The sequence below is a fragment of the Myxocyprinus asiaticus genome, chromosome 17 (assembly GCF_019703515.2).
Source record: "Myxocyprinus asiaticus isolate MX2 ecotype Aquarium Trade chromosome 17, UBuf_Myxa_2, whole genome shotgun sequence".
NCBI classification, from domain to species: Eukaryota; Metazoa; Chordata; class Actinopteri; order Cypriniformes; family Catostomidae; genus Myxocyprinus; species Myxocyprinus asiaticus.
This window is the reverse complement of record NC_059360.1, coordinates 18,876,061-18,893,015: the sequence shown is the minus strand read 5'-3', so window position 1 is coordinate 18,893,015 and position 16,955 is coordinate 18,876,061. Positions and strand designations below refer to the sequence as shown.

The 16,955-nt window shown below is 36.2% G+C and overlaps 2 protein-coding genes across 5 annotated transcripts in view; both read right to left on the bottom strand.

Annotated features, from left to right (window-relative positions):
• Positions 1–5,786, bottom strand: part of LOC127454939 (doublecortin domain-containing protein 2C) — a 106,980-nt gene extending 101,194 nt beyond the window's left edge. Inside the window, exons 1-2 of the mRNA XM_051722486.1 lie at positions 5,503–5,786; positions 4,371–4,419 (exon numbers count right to left, since the gene is read on the bottom strand). Coding sequence (XP_051578446.1) covers positions 4,371–4,419; positions 5,503–5,786 — 333 coding nt within the window. The remainder of the gene's footprint in view (positions 1–4,370; positions 4,420–5,502) is intronic.
• A 1,479-nt stretch (positions 5,787–7,265) lies between these two features.
• colec11 (collectin sub-family member 11) overlaps positions 7,266–16,955 on the bottom strand; it is a 284,310-nt gene continuing 274,620 nt past the window's right edge. Inside the window, exons 1-8 of one of the 4 annotated variants that reach the window (XM_051722602.1) lie at positions 16,620–16,856; positions 13,729–13,851; positions 13,038–13,168; positions 12,850–12,921; positions 9,265–9,336; positions 9,124–9,177; positions 8,912–9,007; positions 7,266–8,599 (exon numbers count right to left, since the gene is read on the bottom strand). In XM_051722602.1, coding sequence (XP_051578562.1) covers positions 8,190–8,599; positions 8,912–9,007; positions 9,124–9,177; positions 9,265–9,336; positions 12,850–12,921; positions 13,038–13,167 — 834 coding nt within the window. In that variant the 5' untranslated portion in view covers position 13,168; positions 13,729–13,851; positions 16,620–16,856 and the 3' untranslated portion in view covers positions 7,266–8,189. Of the gene's footprint in view, positions 8,600–8,911; positions 9,008–9,123; positions 9,178–9,264; positions 9,337–12,849; positions 12,922–13,037; positions 13,169–13,728; positions 13,852–14,086; positions 14,109–16,619; positions 16,857–16,955 lie in introns of those variants that run through there. The other 3 variants (XM_051722605.1, XM_051722603.1, XM_051722604.1) reach the window with 3 other exon arrangements.

Sequence of the window (16,955 nt, the reverse complement as noted above, 5' to 3'; positions counted from 1 at the left end):
CCACAGGAAAAGATGATGTGGGATTCCAGCCGAAATACATTTACAGTAATTTGCTGTATTTAGTTACAGTTTGTTACTTTAATTAGATAAAAAGTAATTTACTGTCATTAATGAGTGACATAACAGAAATTACTCATGATGCAATGCATATTACAGTTAAATATTGTATTATTTTATTATAGTCATTTACTGGTCATTTTACAGTTATTTACCCTATAAACTACAGTCAGAGTTAACAGTGTATAACTGTGTCCTGTGTAAGTCCCCTTTGGATGAATCTCCCATAACAGGCCTTCTCTCCTCTTCACCTGTGTGAGCATGACTGTCTGAGCACCAGTGGGCAGGGCCAAGGGTGCAATGACGGAAAAACAGGTGTTGCTGGAAGAATCATATGCAGATATATTTGTTCCTTGTGACGTCACAAGTTCCACAAATTCCAAACGGCCGGTTTCTAGAGCCTGTTTTAAATATATGATCTTTTTCTTTTATTGAGGAAGATTTCAGTTCTGAAACTTACAGAATGTTTTTATAGTACAATGACTTCCTATATGTCAAAAGATCAAGGAAAATTTGATTCCTCATGTCATGACCCCTTTAATGTTGGTTAATGTTAATTTCAGCATATAGTAACACAATTTTATAATCAAAAGTTGTATATGTTAACATTAGTTAATGCACTATGAACTAGCATGAACTAACAATGAACAATTGTATTTTTATTAAATAGCAATAACAAAGATGAATAAATGCCGTAAAAAACATATCGTTCATTGTTAGTTCATGATCGCTAATGCATTAACTAATGTTAAATGGATATTCCGGGTTCAAAACAAGTTAAGCTCAATCGACAGCATTTGTGGCGTAATGTTGATTACCACATGTGACAAGGTTCTTTCACTCTCTCAAGGAGGAAGCAGGAGATGGCAAATCAAACTCAAAAGGTATCTTTATTTTCGTTCACTCTAATGTTTTTTGTAAACGCAAATAATGCCCACAAACACGCACAAGTGCAGGCTCGGCTCTCTCTCTCTCTCTCTCTCTCTCTCTCCCATATCCGAGTTCCCCTTTCATACAGCCGGATTTTATGTTTTTGATCCTGGAGCAAATTCTCATTCGTTAACTGCCCCAGTGTGTGGAGTTTTGCTCTAACGTATTGAATTTAGTTTTTGCTGTTTGAAGGTCCCTCCTCCCAATTTTCCAATAGGACGTCAAGCACGCCGCGTGATCGACGGCCGTACAATAATTCAAATGGGGAGAACCCAATGGAGGCTTGTGGCACCTCTCGTACTGCAAATAAAAGGGGTTTGAGCTACTTGCCTTAATTTCGAGCATCTTCGTGTACAAACTGACGAATCGTAGTCTTTATTGTCTGATTAAAAACCAAGTTGTCTGTTTGAGGGTGGTAAACGCTGGTCCGAATCAATTTAATTCCCAATAATTCATACAGTTCGTATAGTGTATGTGACATAAATGTTGTGCCCTGATCAGTGAGGATTTCTTTCGGCATCCCCACTCGGGAGATTATTCTGAAGAGTGCTTCCGCAACACTACGTGCTGAGATGTTGCGCAGAGGCTCTGCTTCTGGTTATTGCGTTGCATAGTCCACCAGAACCAAAACAAAGTGATGCCCATGTGCCATCCGCTCTAATGGCCCGACGAGGTCAATGCAAATTAATTCGAAGGGGCAAACAAGGAGGCAAGGGCTGACTGAGAGACACGCGGCAATACAGAAACAAAACAAAGCCATGTGCTTTCACAAAACCCAAACACCCAAATGGCATGAGTGCACATCGTCAAGACAATAAGGCAAAAAAAAACGCTCGTGCCAACCGACAGACAAGATGAGAGTATGCGTAGCAATGCCAAACAAAGCAATGCCACGCATTCCCACACTAGACAGAAACTGAGTATACATCGCGAGGCAAACGCCATGCGATGCACGCAACAGGCAACAAAACAAGACAGGACACCTGTGTGAGAGGTGTCCTGTCTTCAGGTCACTTCAGACCGAAGTGACTGAACCTCAGCACAACGTGAAGACAGCTCGTGACTCAGGTGTGCAACGCGAAGCGCATCCGTGGTTGCGAGAGACAGACATAAACGACTGACGTGAGTGCATGCCACCAAGATGACATAAGCGCAATGCACTCACGCCAATAAAAGACAGAGCATGGAGCATGCGTCTCCGGATCCCGACACCAACCGAAACTGATCCAGACAGGGAAGTCAGGATCCAGACACCATGCTCCGAACATGAAACATGAGACCAACATGAATGCACGGCAGGGAAATAACAACCTAAATTGTGCACTCACACAAAGACAGAAACGAAGCACAAGACAGACACAGAACAATGATGCCACGACCCTGTCACACAAAAAGCCAGACTGACAAGAGTGACAGGATCGTAACAGAAGTTGTAAAATTGGCTATAACTTTACACACAAAAGGTTAGTAAGCAATTTGATCACAACAAAATAATTTTAACATGCATATTGTTTACAGTGATGTGAAAAAATTAGGACACCCCACGAAATATTTAGTTCTTTTTTAAGAAATATGGACATATCAATATTTGATCTTCTTTCAAACAATATCTATAGATAAAGATGATGTAATTGAATCAAAAACAATGACATTTTAACCATGATATCATTTATTTAGCAAAAAATTTACAAAGATGCCAAATCCTACTGAGGAAAAAGTTAGGACACCCTATGCCCTATTAGCTGGTATTGCCCCCTTTGGCTGAAATAACCTCAATAAGACGTTTCCTATAACTGTCTACCAGTCTCTGACATCAACTGGGAGAAAGTTTTTCCCACTCCTCCATGCAGAATTTTTTCAGCTGTGTGATGTATAAGGGGTTTCTTGCATGCACAGCCCGTTTCAAATCACCCCATAGCATCTCAATAGGATTAAGATCCAGGCTTTGACTTGGCCATTCCAGAACTCTCCATTTCTTTCTTTTGAGCCATTCCTTGGTGGATTTACTGATATGTTTTGGGTCATTGTCATGTTGCATTGTCCACATCCGCTTCAGCTTCAATTTTTGGACAGATGGTCTTACATTTTCCTCAAGCACGCTCTGATACAATGAAGAATTCATAGTGGATTCTATGATAGTGAGCTGGCCAGGCCCTGCTGCAGCAAAGCAGCCCCAAACCATGACATTTCCACCCCCATGCTTCACAGTTGGTATGAGGTTCTTGTGCTCAAATGCTGTCTTTGGTTTGCGCCACACATGTCTTCTGTTACTGTGCCCAAACAATTCAACTTTGGATTCATCTGTCCAAAGCACATTGTTCCAGAAGTCCTGGTCTTTGTCTAGGTGTTCTCTGGCAAACTTTAGTCTTGCCCTGATGTTTTTTTTGTTTTGTTTTTTGACAGCAAGGGTTTTCTCCTTTCACACCTCCCATGCAAATCAAACTTGTGCAGTCTCTTTCTTATGGTAGATGCATGTACTTTAACATCAACAGTGGAAAGAGCTACCTGTAGGTCCCGAGATGAAATTTTAGGATTGTTGGAGACTTCTTTAAGCATCTTGCGGTCTGCTCTTGGGCTGAACTTGCTAGGACGGCCTGACCTGGGCATGTTGGCAATTGTTTTAAATGTTCTCCACTTGTAAACTATTTTCCGGACAGTGCAATGGCTGATTTCGAATTGTTTGTAAATTTTTTTTAAATCCCTTCCCAGACTCATATGCATCTACAACCTTCTTTCTGAAGGCCTCAGAGAGCTCTTTTGATCTCACCATGGTGATTTCACTCACTTCAACAATCAAACTAAATGTCTGAGGCTCCTCCACAATCCTCTCTAACAATGTTCTAATCTTTTGCACCTGATGTGGTGCACCTGATCCTAATGTTATGCATTTTACATAGTAAATAAATGTGGGGGAGTCCTATCTTTTTCCTCATCAAAAAATTTAATTTCTATTAAGTACATTTTACAAATAATTTAAAAAAAACAGTTTTATTAGTTTATTTATATTACCTCCATCTCTCAATATTGTTAAAATGAAGATCTAATGTCCATATGTTGAAAAAGACAAAGGTTTTCATGGGGTGCCCTATCTTTTTCACATGACTATTTTAATACTCACATGAGTATTTTAAAGTTTACAGATTGAACCCATTCACTTTCATTAAAACTGCCTCACTGGAACCAACATTTTTGCTTTTTTTAAAAGAAAAGGAAGGGTAAGTCAAAATAAATTTTTGTGGTAATCAAAGTTATGCCACAAATGCTGTCGATTGAGCTTAATTTATATTTAACCCAGAATATTCCTTTACGAATAGCACCTTATTGTAAAGTGTTACTGATATTTTAAATATCTTTATTTAATTCCCACAACATTGAGTTATTACCGGTTCACTCTTCTTCTTTTGAGGTTTCTGTGTTGTTATCTGATGATAGCTATAAAAAATAAAAAAAAGCAGAGAGAAATAATGTAATGAATGAAAAATGTGAATTTTATGAACAGCACAACTATTAAGATAGGCCTACCCTAAAAATGTGTGTGAGTAAAAATACAAATATAAGATACAGTCAGTGCTTTCGTAATCAGATTACAAAAATCAAGTACTTGTAATTGGACTGAATTGCATTTTAAAATACTTGTAATCAGGCTACAGTTACTTTTTATAGATTATATGATTACATATTAACAAGGCAACAGCAGTAAATTGTTAATAATTTATTGATAATTTTCATATCAATATCATCATATTCTTACGCTGTAGCGCAATAGTCTCACAGATGAACATTTTGAGCATGTGCTCCTTTTACGTTACAACAGTAAGATATTTGAGCACCTCAGCTAAGGAATAGATGATGGACTATCAACAAGCAATAAGGGTTAAAAGTGTTTCAGTCTTTTTAGATGAAAACTTTGACATAGGCAACGTCGTTGCTGTTGATTTTATGGTCATTAATTTTCGTAATGCTGCTATGTTTTATGCACTTAAAATGAACTTGATGTCTCAGTGTTTTGAATTATAAACTTTGGCCATGCACTGTCATTGCTGTTATATTTAATGTTTATTTCAACTGAATACATATTTTTCCTCTTAGTACTTATATGTTAGAATGATTATCCTACTAAAATGCATGTGACATATAATAAAATAGAATTAGGTTGAAAGTAATCCAAAAGTAATCTGATTACATCACCCCAAAAATGTAATCTATGAGATTACATTACTGATTGCATTTTTTGCCATGTAATTTGTAATCAGTACCTTATAACAATTAACAAGTAATCTGCCTAGCACTGGCTACAGTACTGTTAACATCCGCATTATATTCATATTAACCTACCACATGCAGCAGTTTATAATCATATTAAACTATTAAGATGTTTTAATTCATTAGGTCTTCACAGACTAACAACACTATACAGAATATTGTGGGTCACTCACAAACACCACAGAAGTGAAGTTTACTTACTCTCCTGTAAATAAATGGCATCATTAATATAATGTGGGTGAATGAACTTACTCCAGTTTTTTCAGTCTCTCCGCTCCAGCTGCCACATATCTCTCTCCGTGCACCAGCTGCTCCAGATCCACAATCCTGTGACCCTCATTAGGAGTGTAAATGTTTCGCACTGCCCCAAAGGGCGCCGTGATGCCTCGAGTGACAGTGTTCAGAAAGCTGTCAAAAGTCGATAATTGTCGTTGATTGATGACAAACCTTCGGCCGGGATAAAAAGCATCTCCGTTCCTGAACACAACAACAGTTTTTGTTGGCGGAGGCTGATGCGACCCCCGGCCCATGGACATTATGAATTATAACAACAACAAACCCAAAAAATAATGCACGTTATTTTAACCGTTTACAACAGAAAGTTATTTGAATCGCTGTTTTCCGTTTGCTTGAGGCAGCTGTTTGGACGAGTTTCCATAGTAACAGAGTAAAAATTCCTAAAAGCGCGAAACAATAGTACAAAGGCCCCATATACATGGAATCATCATCAATTTATCTGTTAGCTAGTTTACACAAGCATACCACTTGTTCTACTTTAGTCTGTGCTTTAGTAGATTTAAGCACCACAGTAGCAGTAAAGCTTTAATTAGTTTAGGTTAGACAAGCCCCAAACAATATATTAAATTTTAATCAGTGTATTACTTACTCATGTCGTAGGAGACACTTTATTGTAGGTCTACTTTAAAAAAAAAAAAAACAGTTTTATCGTCTAGGTGTTAACCTATTTCAGTGTGATTTCGTGGCTGACGTTATCACCTACAAAATGGCATTTAGTTTTGGGGCAAATTGTTTATGAACGCAAAGCTATAAGCTAGGTCACTTAAGCTATTGTCTGTCTGTTTGCTCTGATATCAGTTTACACAAGCAGGTTGCTTGAATGCGTTTGTAAAGTTAAGTCTAAGGCCATTATGAAATTCAAGAACACTCTGCATCATTAAAGATTTATTGGGGAAATGTGTTATGCGTGCAACTGGGGGTATACAGATTGCCACTTTGCCACAAATTAATCAGATTTCCTGCCTGCTGTTATATTTTTCATGCATAGTTACATCCAGGACGGTTTGACCTTGTTATTGAGCGCATGAGAATCACAGTGAGTAGAGCCAGCCGTCATCCATAGAGGTCGCCAATTTACAACATAAAAGCTTTATGATGCACAAAAATTGAAGTGGCTTTTCTTTTAGTAGTATTAATAAGTTTACATAAGAAGGATGGAGACCCTTCAAAGAGTAATACAATTAGAGCTTTATAAAAGCACACATCAATACATAAACGCACACACACACACACACACACACACACACACACATGTTGGTGCAGCTATCATTATGAGGACTCTCCATAGACATAATTATTTTTATACTGTACGATCTATAGATTCTATCCCCTACCCCTAACCCTCACAAAAAACTTTCTGCATTTTTACATTTTTAATAAAACATTGTTGTAAACTATGTTTTTTAAGCAATTTGAATTATGGGGACACTAGAAATATCCTCATAAACTACATTTGTAGCATAATACCCTTGTAATTACCAGTTTGTAACCTAAAAAAAATTTCCTCGTAAACCACCCAAACCCGCCCACACACACTCACACACACAAACAAATAATAATAATAATAATAATAATGTTAAGACAAATTTGATTGTTTATGATCTAAAAATTTATAATGATTTGATTTTTGTTTTGTGAAATCAAGACAAACAACTGAAATATACAGTTGCCCCAAAAAGTATTTGGACACTTGTATGGCACAGTATTAGATAACAAAATACAGAATCAAGTGTCATTTATTGGAAGAAATAAAAAAGCACACTTTTCAAGCATAACATTGCACAAAATGAACGTTGTTAGATGTACATTATAAAACAGTGTGTATACTTTTCAAAGTTTATTCAAAAAGTATTTGGGCACTTTCTGGTCGTCAGATATTAGATTAACATGTCCATAGTTAATGTGATGAACACATTAATTGTGAATTTAAAGGGATTGTTCACCCAAAAATGAAAATTCTCTCATCATTTACTCACTCTCATGTCATCCCAGATGTGTATGACTTTCTTTCTTTTGCTGCACACAAACAAAGATTTTTATAAAAATATCTCAGCTCTGTAGATCCATACAATGCAAGTGAATGGTAGCCAGAACATAAAGGCAACATAGAAGTAATCTGGGAGTAAATGAGAGAGAATTTTCATTTTTGAGTGAACTATCTTTAAGAGTCACTGATTTAATATATCCACTAAAAATGGCCTTGACACCAGTTGATTAAAATCAGCTACATGATTTGCTTGTAGATACCACTTGATTATATATTTTGAAATCCATGCAATGAAATCTATACATTTTTAAGTGTGGCTTTGGTGTCCAAATACTTTTTGAGGACACTGCATGCAGGATGCTGAATCCCTGGAGTATTAAGTATCAGAAATAACTTAAAAACATTTAATACTATAACACAGAAAGAAATAAAAAAAAATGTCAAACTATGCACAGAAGGCAATAAATCAGTATTTTTAATTGTTACATATTATTTTAGTGTCATCATAAAAACAGTATATTGGTAGATAGGAAAATCTTCAGTAGCTACTGTGCTGATTTTCATTTAAAATTCAGCCTTATTGCATTGATCTCTTTAATACTTTGCAATTATTAACCCTTCTTGTTCACTTTCATGACTAGATGCATGGTGCAGCTCATACACTGTCCTTGTCAAACTCACACACAAAGTACATGGTGAGGTTACAAGCTACATCAATCCACTCGCCTGAAGACACCATCTCAACACAGTCCTCTTCATCATAAGCGTTGTTTGGCTCTCCCTCCCTCCACTTGCTGAAAGTGGTCATGGGTGAGCGCTCCACGTATATAAAATGGCCTTCTCGTTCCAGGTCATTAATACCGATATACACTCTGCTAAGGCCAGCATCAGTGATGTAGCCAGCGATGGCTCTGTTGGCCGCTGCTTCTTTGGGCATGGCCAGGTGTCCACCACGCCCCTGACAAAAAACCTCAGCATCCCTGTAGCGTTTTTCCTCCTTCACCAGCAGATACACCTTGCTTTCGGTCTCTTTGGCACCAGCGACAGCTGCGGGGGAGGGCAGTGCTGAAAAATGAGGATCTGAATTTCTATAATCACACCGCAGCACCCAACGTTCAGACAAGTGCATTCTGACAGTTGGACAAAACAGCTTCTGGCTAATTGCTAAATTATTTTGTCTACATGCATTCACCCTGCACATAAAAAAAGAACTACTGTATGAATTAACTTGACAGGTGCGATGCATTTGAATGATCATATATATTATTTGAATATCGTGCCTCATGAACAGCAGCAGAGAGTGCACAGTTTGTTCTTTTTTTTTTTTTTTTTTTTTTTTTTTTTTTTTTTTTGCTGTCATGTAGTTTCAGGACATACCATTTTTAATGAACTTCAGCTCATTGGTTAATTGTGCCACTTGAATGTCTATTTCACCAATCATCTTCCGTAATGGTGCACACTCACAGGGAAGCCCTGAGGAGAAAAGCTAGATATGACACCATTCACATGAGCAGTCCAAGCATTAAACTTATTCCTAATGAGTTCAATTATCAAATCTTAACTTCATTCTATTTAGGCAAAGCCTATACCTGGTTCACCATCTGGGCCCTTTGGTCCTGGATCTCCCATATCACCTTTTAAACCTAGAAAAAAGGAAAGCACACAGTATTATTAAGCACTTAGATAAAACAGTATAATTACTTTCAAAATTGCTATTTCAATTAAGTTACCTTTGAGTCCAGAAGGGCCCATCTTCCCATAACGTCCCATGATGCCTTTTTGGCCTTTGAGTCCAGGGGGGCCTAAATAACAAAAATAATCCTCTTTTTCACTTTCCTTAAATTACCAACATATACACATAAACTTAATATGTTCGTACAAAAATAGTAATAAGCATGTGATGTGAATTGAAGAATGTAGTAATTCCCATGAATGTAGAATCAATAAAGACACCAAAGTCATCATGGCTGAATTCTTGTTCAGATTACCTCAAACATTCTAAAAATAAAATAAGGTAAGTTTTAGGGGTCCATTTAGAGCCTAGGGCCTGATTTACAAATGTTGCTTATGTGCAAAATGGGCATTGAAATGTACGTATGCAATTTCCCACGCACATATAGGTATTTAGAAAATGTGCACAGACTGCGCACCGTCCACACAATCTTTTACTGGTGTGTGGGAATTGCTGACACCAACTGGTCAAGTAATGAACTGAGAAGACTATAAACTCCACTTCTTATACAATAACCCACATTAACAATAACAAGTATGGAGTTAAGCACTCGAATCAGAAGTAACTGTTCTGCAGCCAATATTAGGCTATATAAATTTTGGTAACACTTTATTTTACAGTGTCCTTGTTATACATATTACATGTAATGACTATAGTAGCAACAGTAAATTATGCATAATTACAAACATCTAACCCTAATCCTATAGTAAGTACATGTTGTTAATTAATATTACTCAGTACTTACGTGTGTAATTGCACTGTAACGAGGACACAGTAAAATAACGTGTAACTTAAATTTTTTTGTAACTAATTGAAAATACATTAACTGAATATACTATACTCTAACTGAATTATAAAAGGGAACTTTGCACAGGTTCTGGCATATGTACAGTTTTATAAATCTGAAAACTTTTGTGTGTGCGCAAATTCTGACTTTTGTGTGTAAGCATACATTTAGGATGAAATATATTATTTATAATTTGCGCAAAAGGAAGTTCCAAACGTAAGTTTGGGAGGAGCTTGTTAATCTTGGCCTGCCAATCATTTTCCAGGGATAAATAAGACTGGGCCATAATCACAATAGACATGTCCCCCCCCAATATTTAGGTATGGCCAAACTGTCCCCCTACCACAATAATTGATATTCTTGTTGCTGTTCTGCTGCAGTCCATTATGCACTGCTGTTTAAATGTCATCAAGTTGTTGCATGGATTTCATAATTGTTTTTTAAAAAGATTAAATTTTTAGCATGCTCAGTAGTCTAACAGTGATTACCAATGTAATTTGATCAATCAAATAAAAAAGGCGGATCTCACTTTTCATAGAAGCTCAGTGAGAACTTCGTGGAATATTCCTATTAAAGCCTGTAGACTGATTTTCATGCGAAGGGAGCGGGTCGGTTTTGCCGGGAAAATCCAAAGGATGTGACGTTTATGCGCGCTCCCGAGAGCCTTACCTCAGACAGTAATAGCTTCTCTTCCACTATTCAACAGCGACAACAGACAGTCTGCAACACTAGGTAACGTTATCTTAGAGATGGAATCCAGCAAACGTCTGGCTCCCAGCACAACACCGACTCCTACACAAACTCCGAGTAAGCCAAAAAAAAAAAAAAAAAAAACATTTATCTACTGAATCCCCTCTGGCTAAGCGGGAATGTGATCGTGGTCAGGCGAAAACTAGAGTGAACATCGGCAGGACATTTGATTCCTGGAGGGACATTCATTCGGTTTTGGGGATCAAAACCGACGCCGAACTGCCGTTCTTCTTATTGGACAGGTAAGCTTACATAACTGCAAAGCATGTGAAATATAGTGCCATAAGGATTGATCTGTGTAATTTTAGCTAACTTGATCTTGCCTGCTAACACTGACGAATTGCAAGCTACCTTGCTTCGTAACTTTCAAATAATTTCAACTATCTTCTCTAAAGTCAGGTATACAGGATAAATACACTGGTTTCTTGATCATATTGCAACAAAACAGTGCAGTGCAACAGTAAAATGTCTGGTATAGTTTGGTAGTATGTAGCTGTATGTGTGTATCAGTATGCTATGTTAGCTGATAAGTAGTTTTAGTTTAGTCTCAAAGTTTGTAGTAAAACAATCATAAATGTGTAATTTTAATTATGCAATCTCATCTGTCAGCATGATGCTGGTGAATCACGTTCAGTCTCTTTGAACGTTACGACATTGTTTTGGCAAATGCTCGCTTGCTCGCGTCCTTATGGAGTGTGTGCACGAGCAACAGGTAGCTGGCTGCAGTTCACTTAACGGCCACAGGTGTCATTAATAACAAGGGTTTCTGAATCTTTCTTACTGCAACTTTAAAGGTATAGTTTACCTAAAAATGAAAAAAATAAAAAAATAAATCTGTCATATACTCACCCCACGTTATTCCAAACCATATGCTGTTATTTTTCCATATTATTCATTGTATCTGTACACAATAAGACAAAAGTCTTCCCTGGGGGTAGTAAATCTAAAAAGAGTTACAGAGTTTGGCAACCACTGATCCAGGCTTTAAAATATTAATAACAGTTCAATAATTAACTGATTAATTTCTCTATCCCAATACATGCATTTCTCAGTTATTGCCATATTGTATATTGCAGGCTACAAGGTGATTTCCTTTTTACGCACTGCACAAATCTAATTTGTGGCAAAGACTACTATATGTGTGACGTGAGGACATTGCCTGTTATTTATATACTGTACATTAATAATATGTTAGTTGAATGTACTGTGTGAACTTCAAAAGAACACTGTACTGTATGTTTTAAAACCACAAATTATTACATTTTGGGCCTTTATCACATTTAGAGCCTTTATTCCAAAAGTTATTGCATTCAGCACCTTCACTATTTTAAGGACCAAAAAGGACTAATTACATTGTCCATTTTAGTGTACAAATTTGGCAACTCCTTGTGTGTGATTTTTCTTAGAAGAACAGTTTGGTCACTAGTTCAAAGTTTCTATTTTCAGTGGTACGCAAAAGGAGTTATTTTGCGGAATGTCTTGGCCGATCTTTTCCATATAATGAAATTGAGTGGAGACTGGCCTGTTGCATTTCAAAAACAACAAAATGCACCATAAAAGTACCATATGACAAGTGTGCTATATTCTTCTGAGGTCAAATGATAGCTTTGTGTGAGAAACAGACCGATATTAGCTGAAAATATTCCCCTCAAATCTCATTCACATAAATGAATAAAGAATAAATTAAATGTTTCAAAGCGTGTTGTGCCAGGTTTGACATCAATCAGTAGGAATCAGTTTGCTAATAATCTGCTACCTATTTTGATATTCCAAAAAATATTGACCCAAATTACATGTCTTACAATGATCTATGTCACAAGTCTTTAAACACCTTTAGCTATAGTAAAAATGTTGCCTTATAAAGTTGTGCATGTGCATTTCAACTCTGCATGTAACTTGAGGTACTTTATTTATACAGAATGTAAATGCAGCAAAATGTCACTTTGCACTAATCTACTGTTCATTACGATTATCATCGAGTTTACAGTAATTAAAATACACTTTGATAGAATTAAATTAACCGTACAAAACAGGTTTTAGCATTACCTGCCTCTCCAGGTGGCCCTACTCTCCCAGGTCTTCCAGGTGCTCCTTTCTCTCCTTTCTCCCCTGCTTCACCTAGAGGAACAGAGGATAAACAAAGTCATAATAATGTGCAACCAGACTATTGGAAAAGGATCAAGAACTTCAGTAGTCAGTGTAAATGACATAATGTGATATCTTAGGTGTAGTACCTTTAAGTCCAGGTACAAGGATCTGTACAGAGCATGGTTCTTCTGGCATATGCTGAGTGTGAACTGACCTCAGTAGTGTCAGACTTAACATAGTGACCAACACACAAGCCACCAGCTTTTCTCCACCCATACTGGAAACAAACAGAAGGCTTTTGGTATTGGCAAAAAGGAGTGACCAACATAACATTGATTATACAGACTTTGTCTGCAACGAAATGCCAGCACTCTGCAATCTATTACAGTACACTAGCTATTGATATTGCATTCACAAAGACTTTGGTGCTAACCGTAATGATCGCAATATGTATTTATGGATTTGTGTTTATGTGTGCTTTGATGGAAATCAAAATCATATTATCCATGCCACTTCTACTACTAAAAAGACTGAATAATAGACAACGTGTCCATAGTGAATGGAAAGTAAATATCATTGTTAAAAGAGATGAATTGGTCCACAGCATGGATTCACAAACAAGCTACCATAGTTATACAGTAACAACGCCCACAGTGACAGAAGGCAAAGCATTTACAAAACAAATACACAAATACCAACACTTGTATTAGTCTTATTCACACAGGACCCCATTGTCCAACTCAATTTCAAAGCTGATAGTAAACAGGCACTAACTAACTTTAAAAGCAACATTTGGTGTTGTCTGTGCCACCTTTATTGCTTTTAAAATGGACTTACCTTGTGTTGAATTCCAAAGCACACTAAATAACAAGCAGCAGACGCAGCATGTATATGGACCCAAGTGAGTTGATGGAGGTTTGCTCACTGGTGGTCTCTCTGAAATTTCTCATTTCACGGACCCTGCAAGAAACAGGCCTGAGAGTGAGCAAGTACATGTAAACACAGAGATAAGAGAGCGGCATTGCAATACTCCTCTCTGATAATTCCATGGGAATGCATCGGGGTCAGTGACAGTACTACATTTAACACATACCACACAACAAACATTCAACATCAAAAACATTCTCAATATTCAAGAGTTTTAAATAAAGGAATAGTTCACCCAAAATTTTTAATTCTCTCATAATTTACTCACCCTGAACCATCCCAGATGTGTATGACTTTCGTTCTTCTGCAGAACACAAATGAAGATTTTTAGAAGAACATTTCAGCTCTGTAGGTCCAAGAACGTCATACACATCTGGGATGGCATGAGTGTGAGTAAATGATGCGAGAATTTTCTTTTTTTGGGTGAACTATCCCTTTAAGGTTACATGTTAAAAATGTTGTGGTGTTAAAAAAGTTTATTTATTTATTTTATTTGATGCCAAGCAAATAATATTGCCCTATATAAATAGGTCACTACAATATAAATGGACAGAAAACATACATGGAAATTTAATTAAAGCTCCATGGATTTAATTAGGGGGCATGCAGGATGAGGTCAGCATGGGTAAAGCAATGCTGCAGTTTGTGCTTTGGATCACGGGGTGGCAGTAAATATTTGTCTGTGTTCCATCTGAAAAAAATATATATAAATATATTTTATTTTAAAGGCAGTTATTGCGCTGCTGATAGTATGTTATTCATGTAATGTCTGGTTGAGTAAAAATTCATAGCAGGTTTGCTCAAGAAGAGATGGACAGTATTAGGGAGCCATTATCAAACATGTGCAATTATATAACCCTAGTGTAAATGGTAAGAATAACCACAGTTATTATGATACTAAAAATATAACAGGTACAGTATTTTTAGTGGCCAATATATTTATATTTTTTCTTTTTGGCTATTATGCTGATGTAATGTTTGGTTCAATTTGGTTATGTTTGCATTTAAATGAAACAATTATTCTATTATAAAAGAATATATATATATATATATATATATATATATATATATATATATATATATATATATATATATATATATATATATACTGTGTATATATACAGTATATATATATATATATATATATATATATATATATATATATATATATATATATATTTCACATGCAAGTAAATGACAATAAAGATAAGATCCACCCAAGCTGCTATTTATAGTCACAGAACTAATAAACAAGCATAATAAAACCATTAAGTTTTCATTCATCTCCACTTCTCTGTGGTGCTCTTCTCTTGTGTTGCTAAGGAATATCCTTTCCCTTGGTAACAAAAACTAACATGATAACATGATGAGAAAATAATCTGTAACCTGAAATTGAAATTGTGCTGCAGCACAGTTATCACACTGATTCACAGCACTTCTGCAGTGACATCGATCTGATTTTTGAATTTTTCGGTTCGTATACAAAGTGGTATAACGTTGGTTACCACAAAAATGTATTTTGACTCGTCCCTCATTTTCTTTAAAAAAAAAAAAAAAAAGGAGCAAAAATCTATGTTACAGTACAGCCAAGATGCCAAAAACAAATTTTATGCTTTTTTATGAATAAGTTCCATTGGACTGGACTAGACTGTTATAACAAGGGCTGCATTTTAGCAACTATAAGATTTTTTAAATTACAATTAATTACACAAATATGTGATCTCTTCAGCAGAGGGTCTGATTGTTGGTTTAAAACACCTAGTTTAAAACTCCCTTAAAGGAATATACTGGGTTCAGTACAAGTCAAGCTCAATCAACATTATTTGTGGCATAATGTAGATTACCAAAAACAATTATTTTGACTCGTCCCTCCTTTTCTTTAAAAAAAAAAAAAAAGCACAAATTGAAGTTAAAGTGAGGCACTTACAATGGAAGTCAATGGAGCCAATTTTTCTCATGTATTATTTGAGCTGTAAAGTTGTTTAAACTGTCATTTTTACAGTCATTTTAGGGTTTTAGGGTTTGTTGATATTACAATGTAATGATTACATTATCATGGCAACGAAGTTGTAAAATTGTCTGTAACTTTACACAGAAAAGGCTATTAAGTGATTTTATCAAACTAAAATCATGATAACACGTATTGTTTATGTCTTGTGGCTAAACTTTTGAAACAGTAATTATTTTAACGTTAAAAATTTGGCCCACATTCACTTCCATTGTAAGTACCTCACTGTAACCTCGATTTTTGCATTTTTTAAGCAAAAGGAGGGGTATGTCAAAATACGTTTTTGTGGTAATCAATATTATGCCAGAAATGCTGTCCATTGAGCTTAACTTGTATTGAACCCAGAATATTCCTTTAAGTGAATTCAATCTTTTAAATTAAAATGTAAAAATATAATATTTATGCTATAGCTGTTCAGTAAACAAGTAGCCTAAGCACAATAAAACCACACCAGTATACATATAGGCTAGGGTCAGTTATACTGTATAATGAAGTTACAGTTTGACCAAAAGGTTGACCTGTGTTCTCAGGATGTTACGCAAGAGGTCACATGTACGTAATTCAAATTTTATAAATGTATACATTTTATTGATTACAAAATTTGTTGGCCAAAACAATGGCTTTAATGTTTTTCTGTTTGCTTTTACAATTATTTTGTGTTTTATAATTGTTTTAACTGTTTTAATTTAGCTGGAAATCTTATAATAGGCTATTTAATGGCAAGTTCCATTGTAACAACTTACCCCATATAGTATGACAAACTAAAATGAAAATTCTCTCATCATTTACTCACCCTCATGCCATCCCAGATATGTATGACTTTCTTTCTTCTGCTGAACACAAACAAAGATTTTTAGAAGAATATTTCAGCTCTGTAGGTCAATACAATGCAAGTGAATGGTGACCAGAACTATGAAGCCCAAAAAGCACATAAAGGCAGCATAAAAGTTATCCATACGACTCCAATGGTTAAATCCATGTGGTGAGCAGGGCGGAGCCGAGCAGTGTCTGGGCAGAGGGAGGCCGAGAAGATAAGTTGCGAATGACTTCCACCTGCGCGCCACACTGGCCTCTCGTTCCAGTGAGGGGAGGCGGGAGTATTCAAGGAGAAGAGACAGCTGCAGACGGG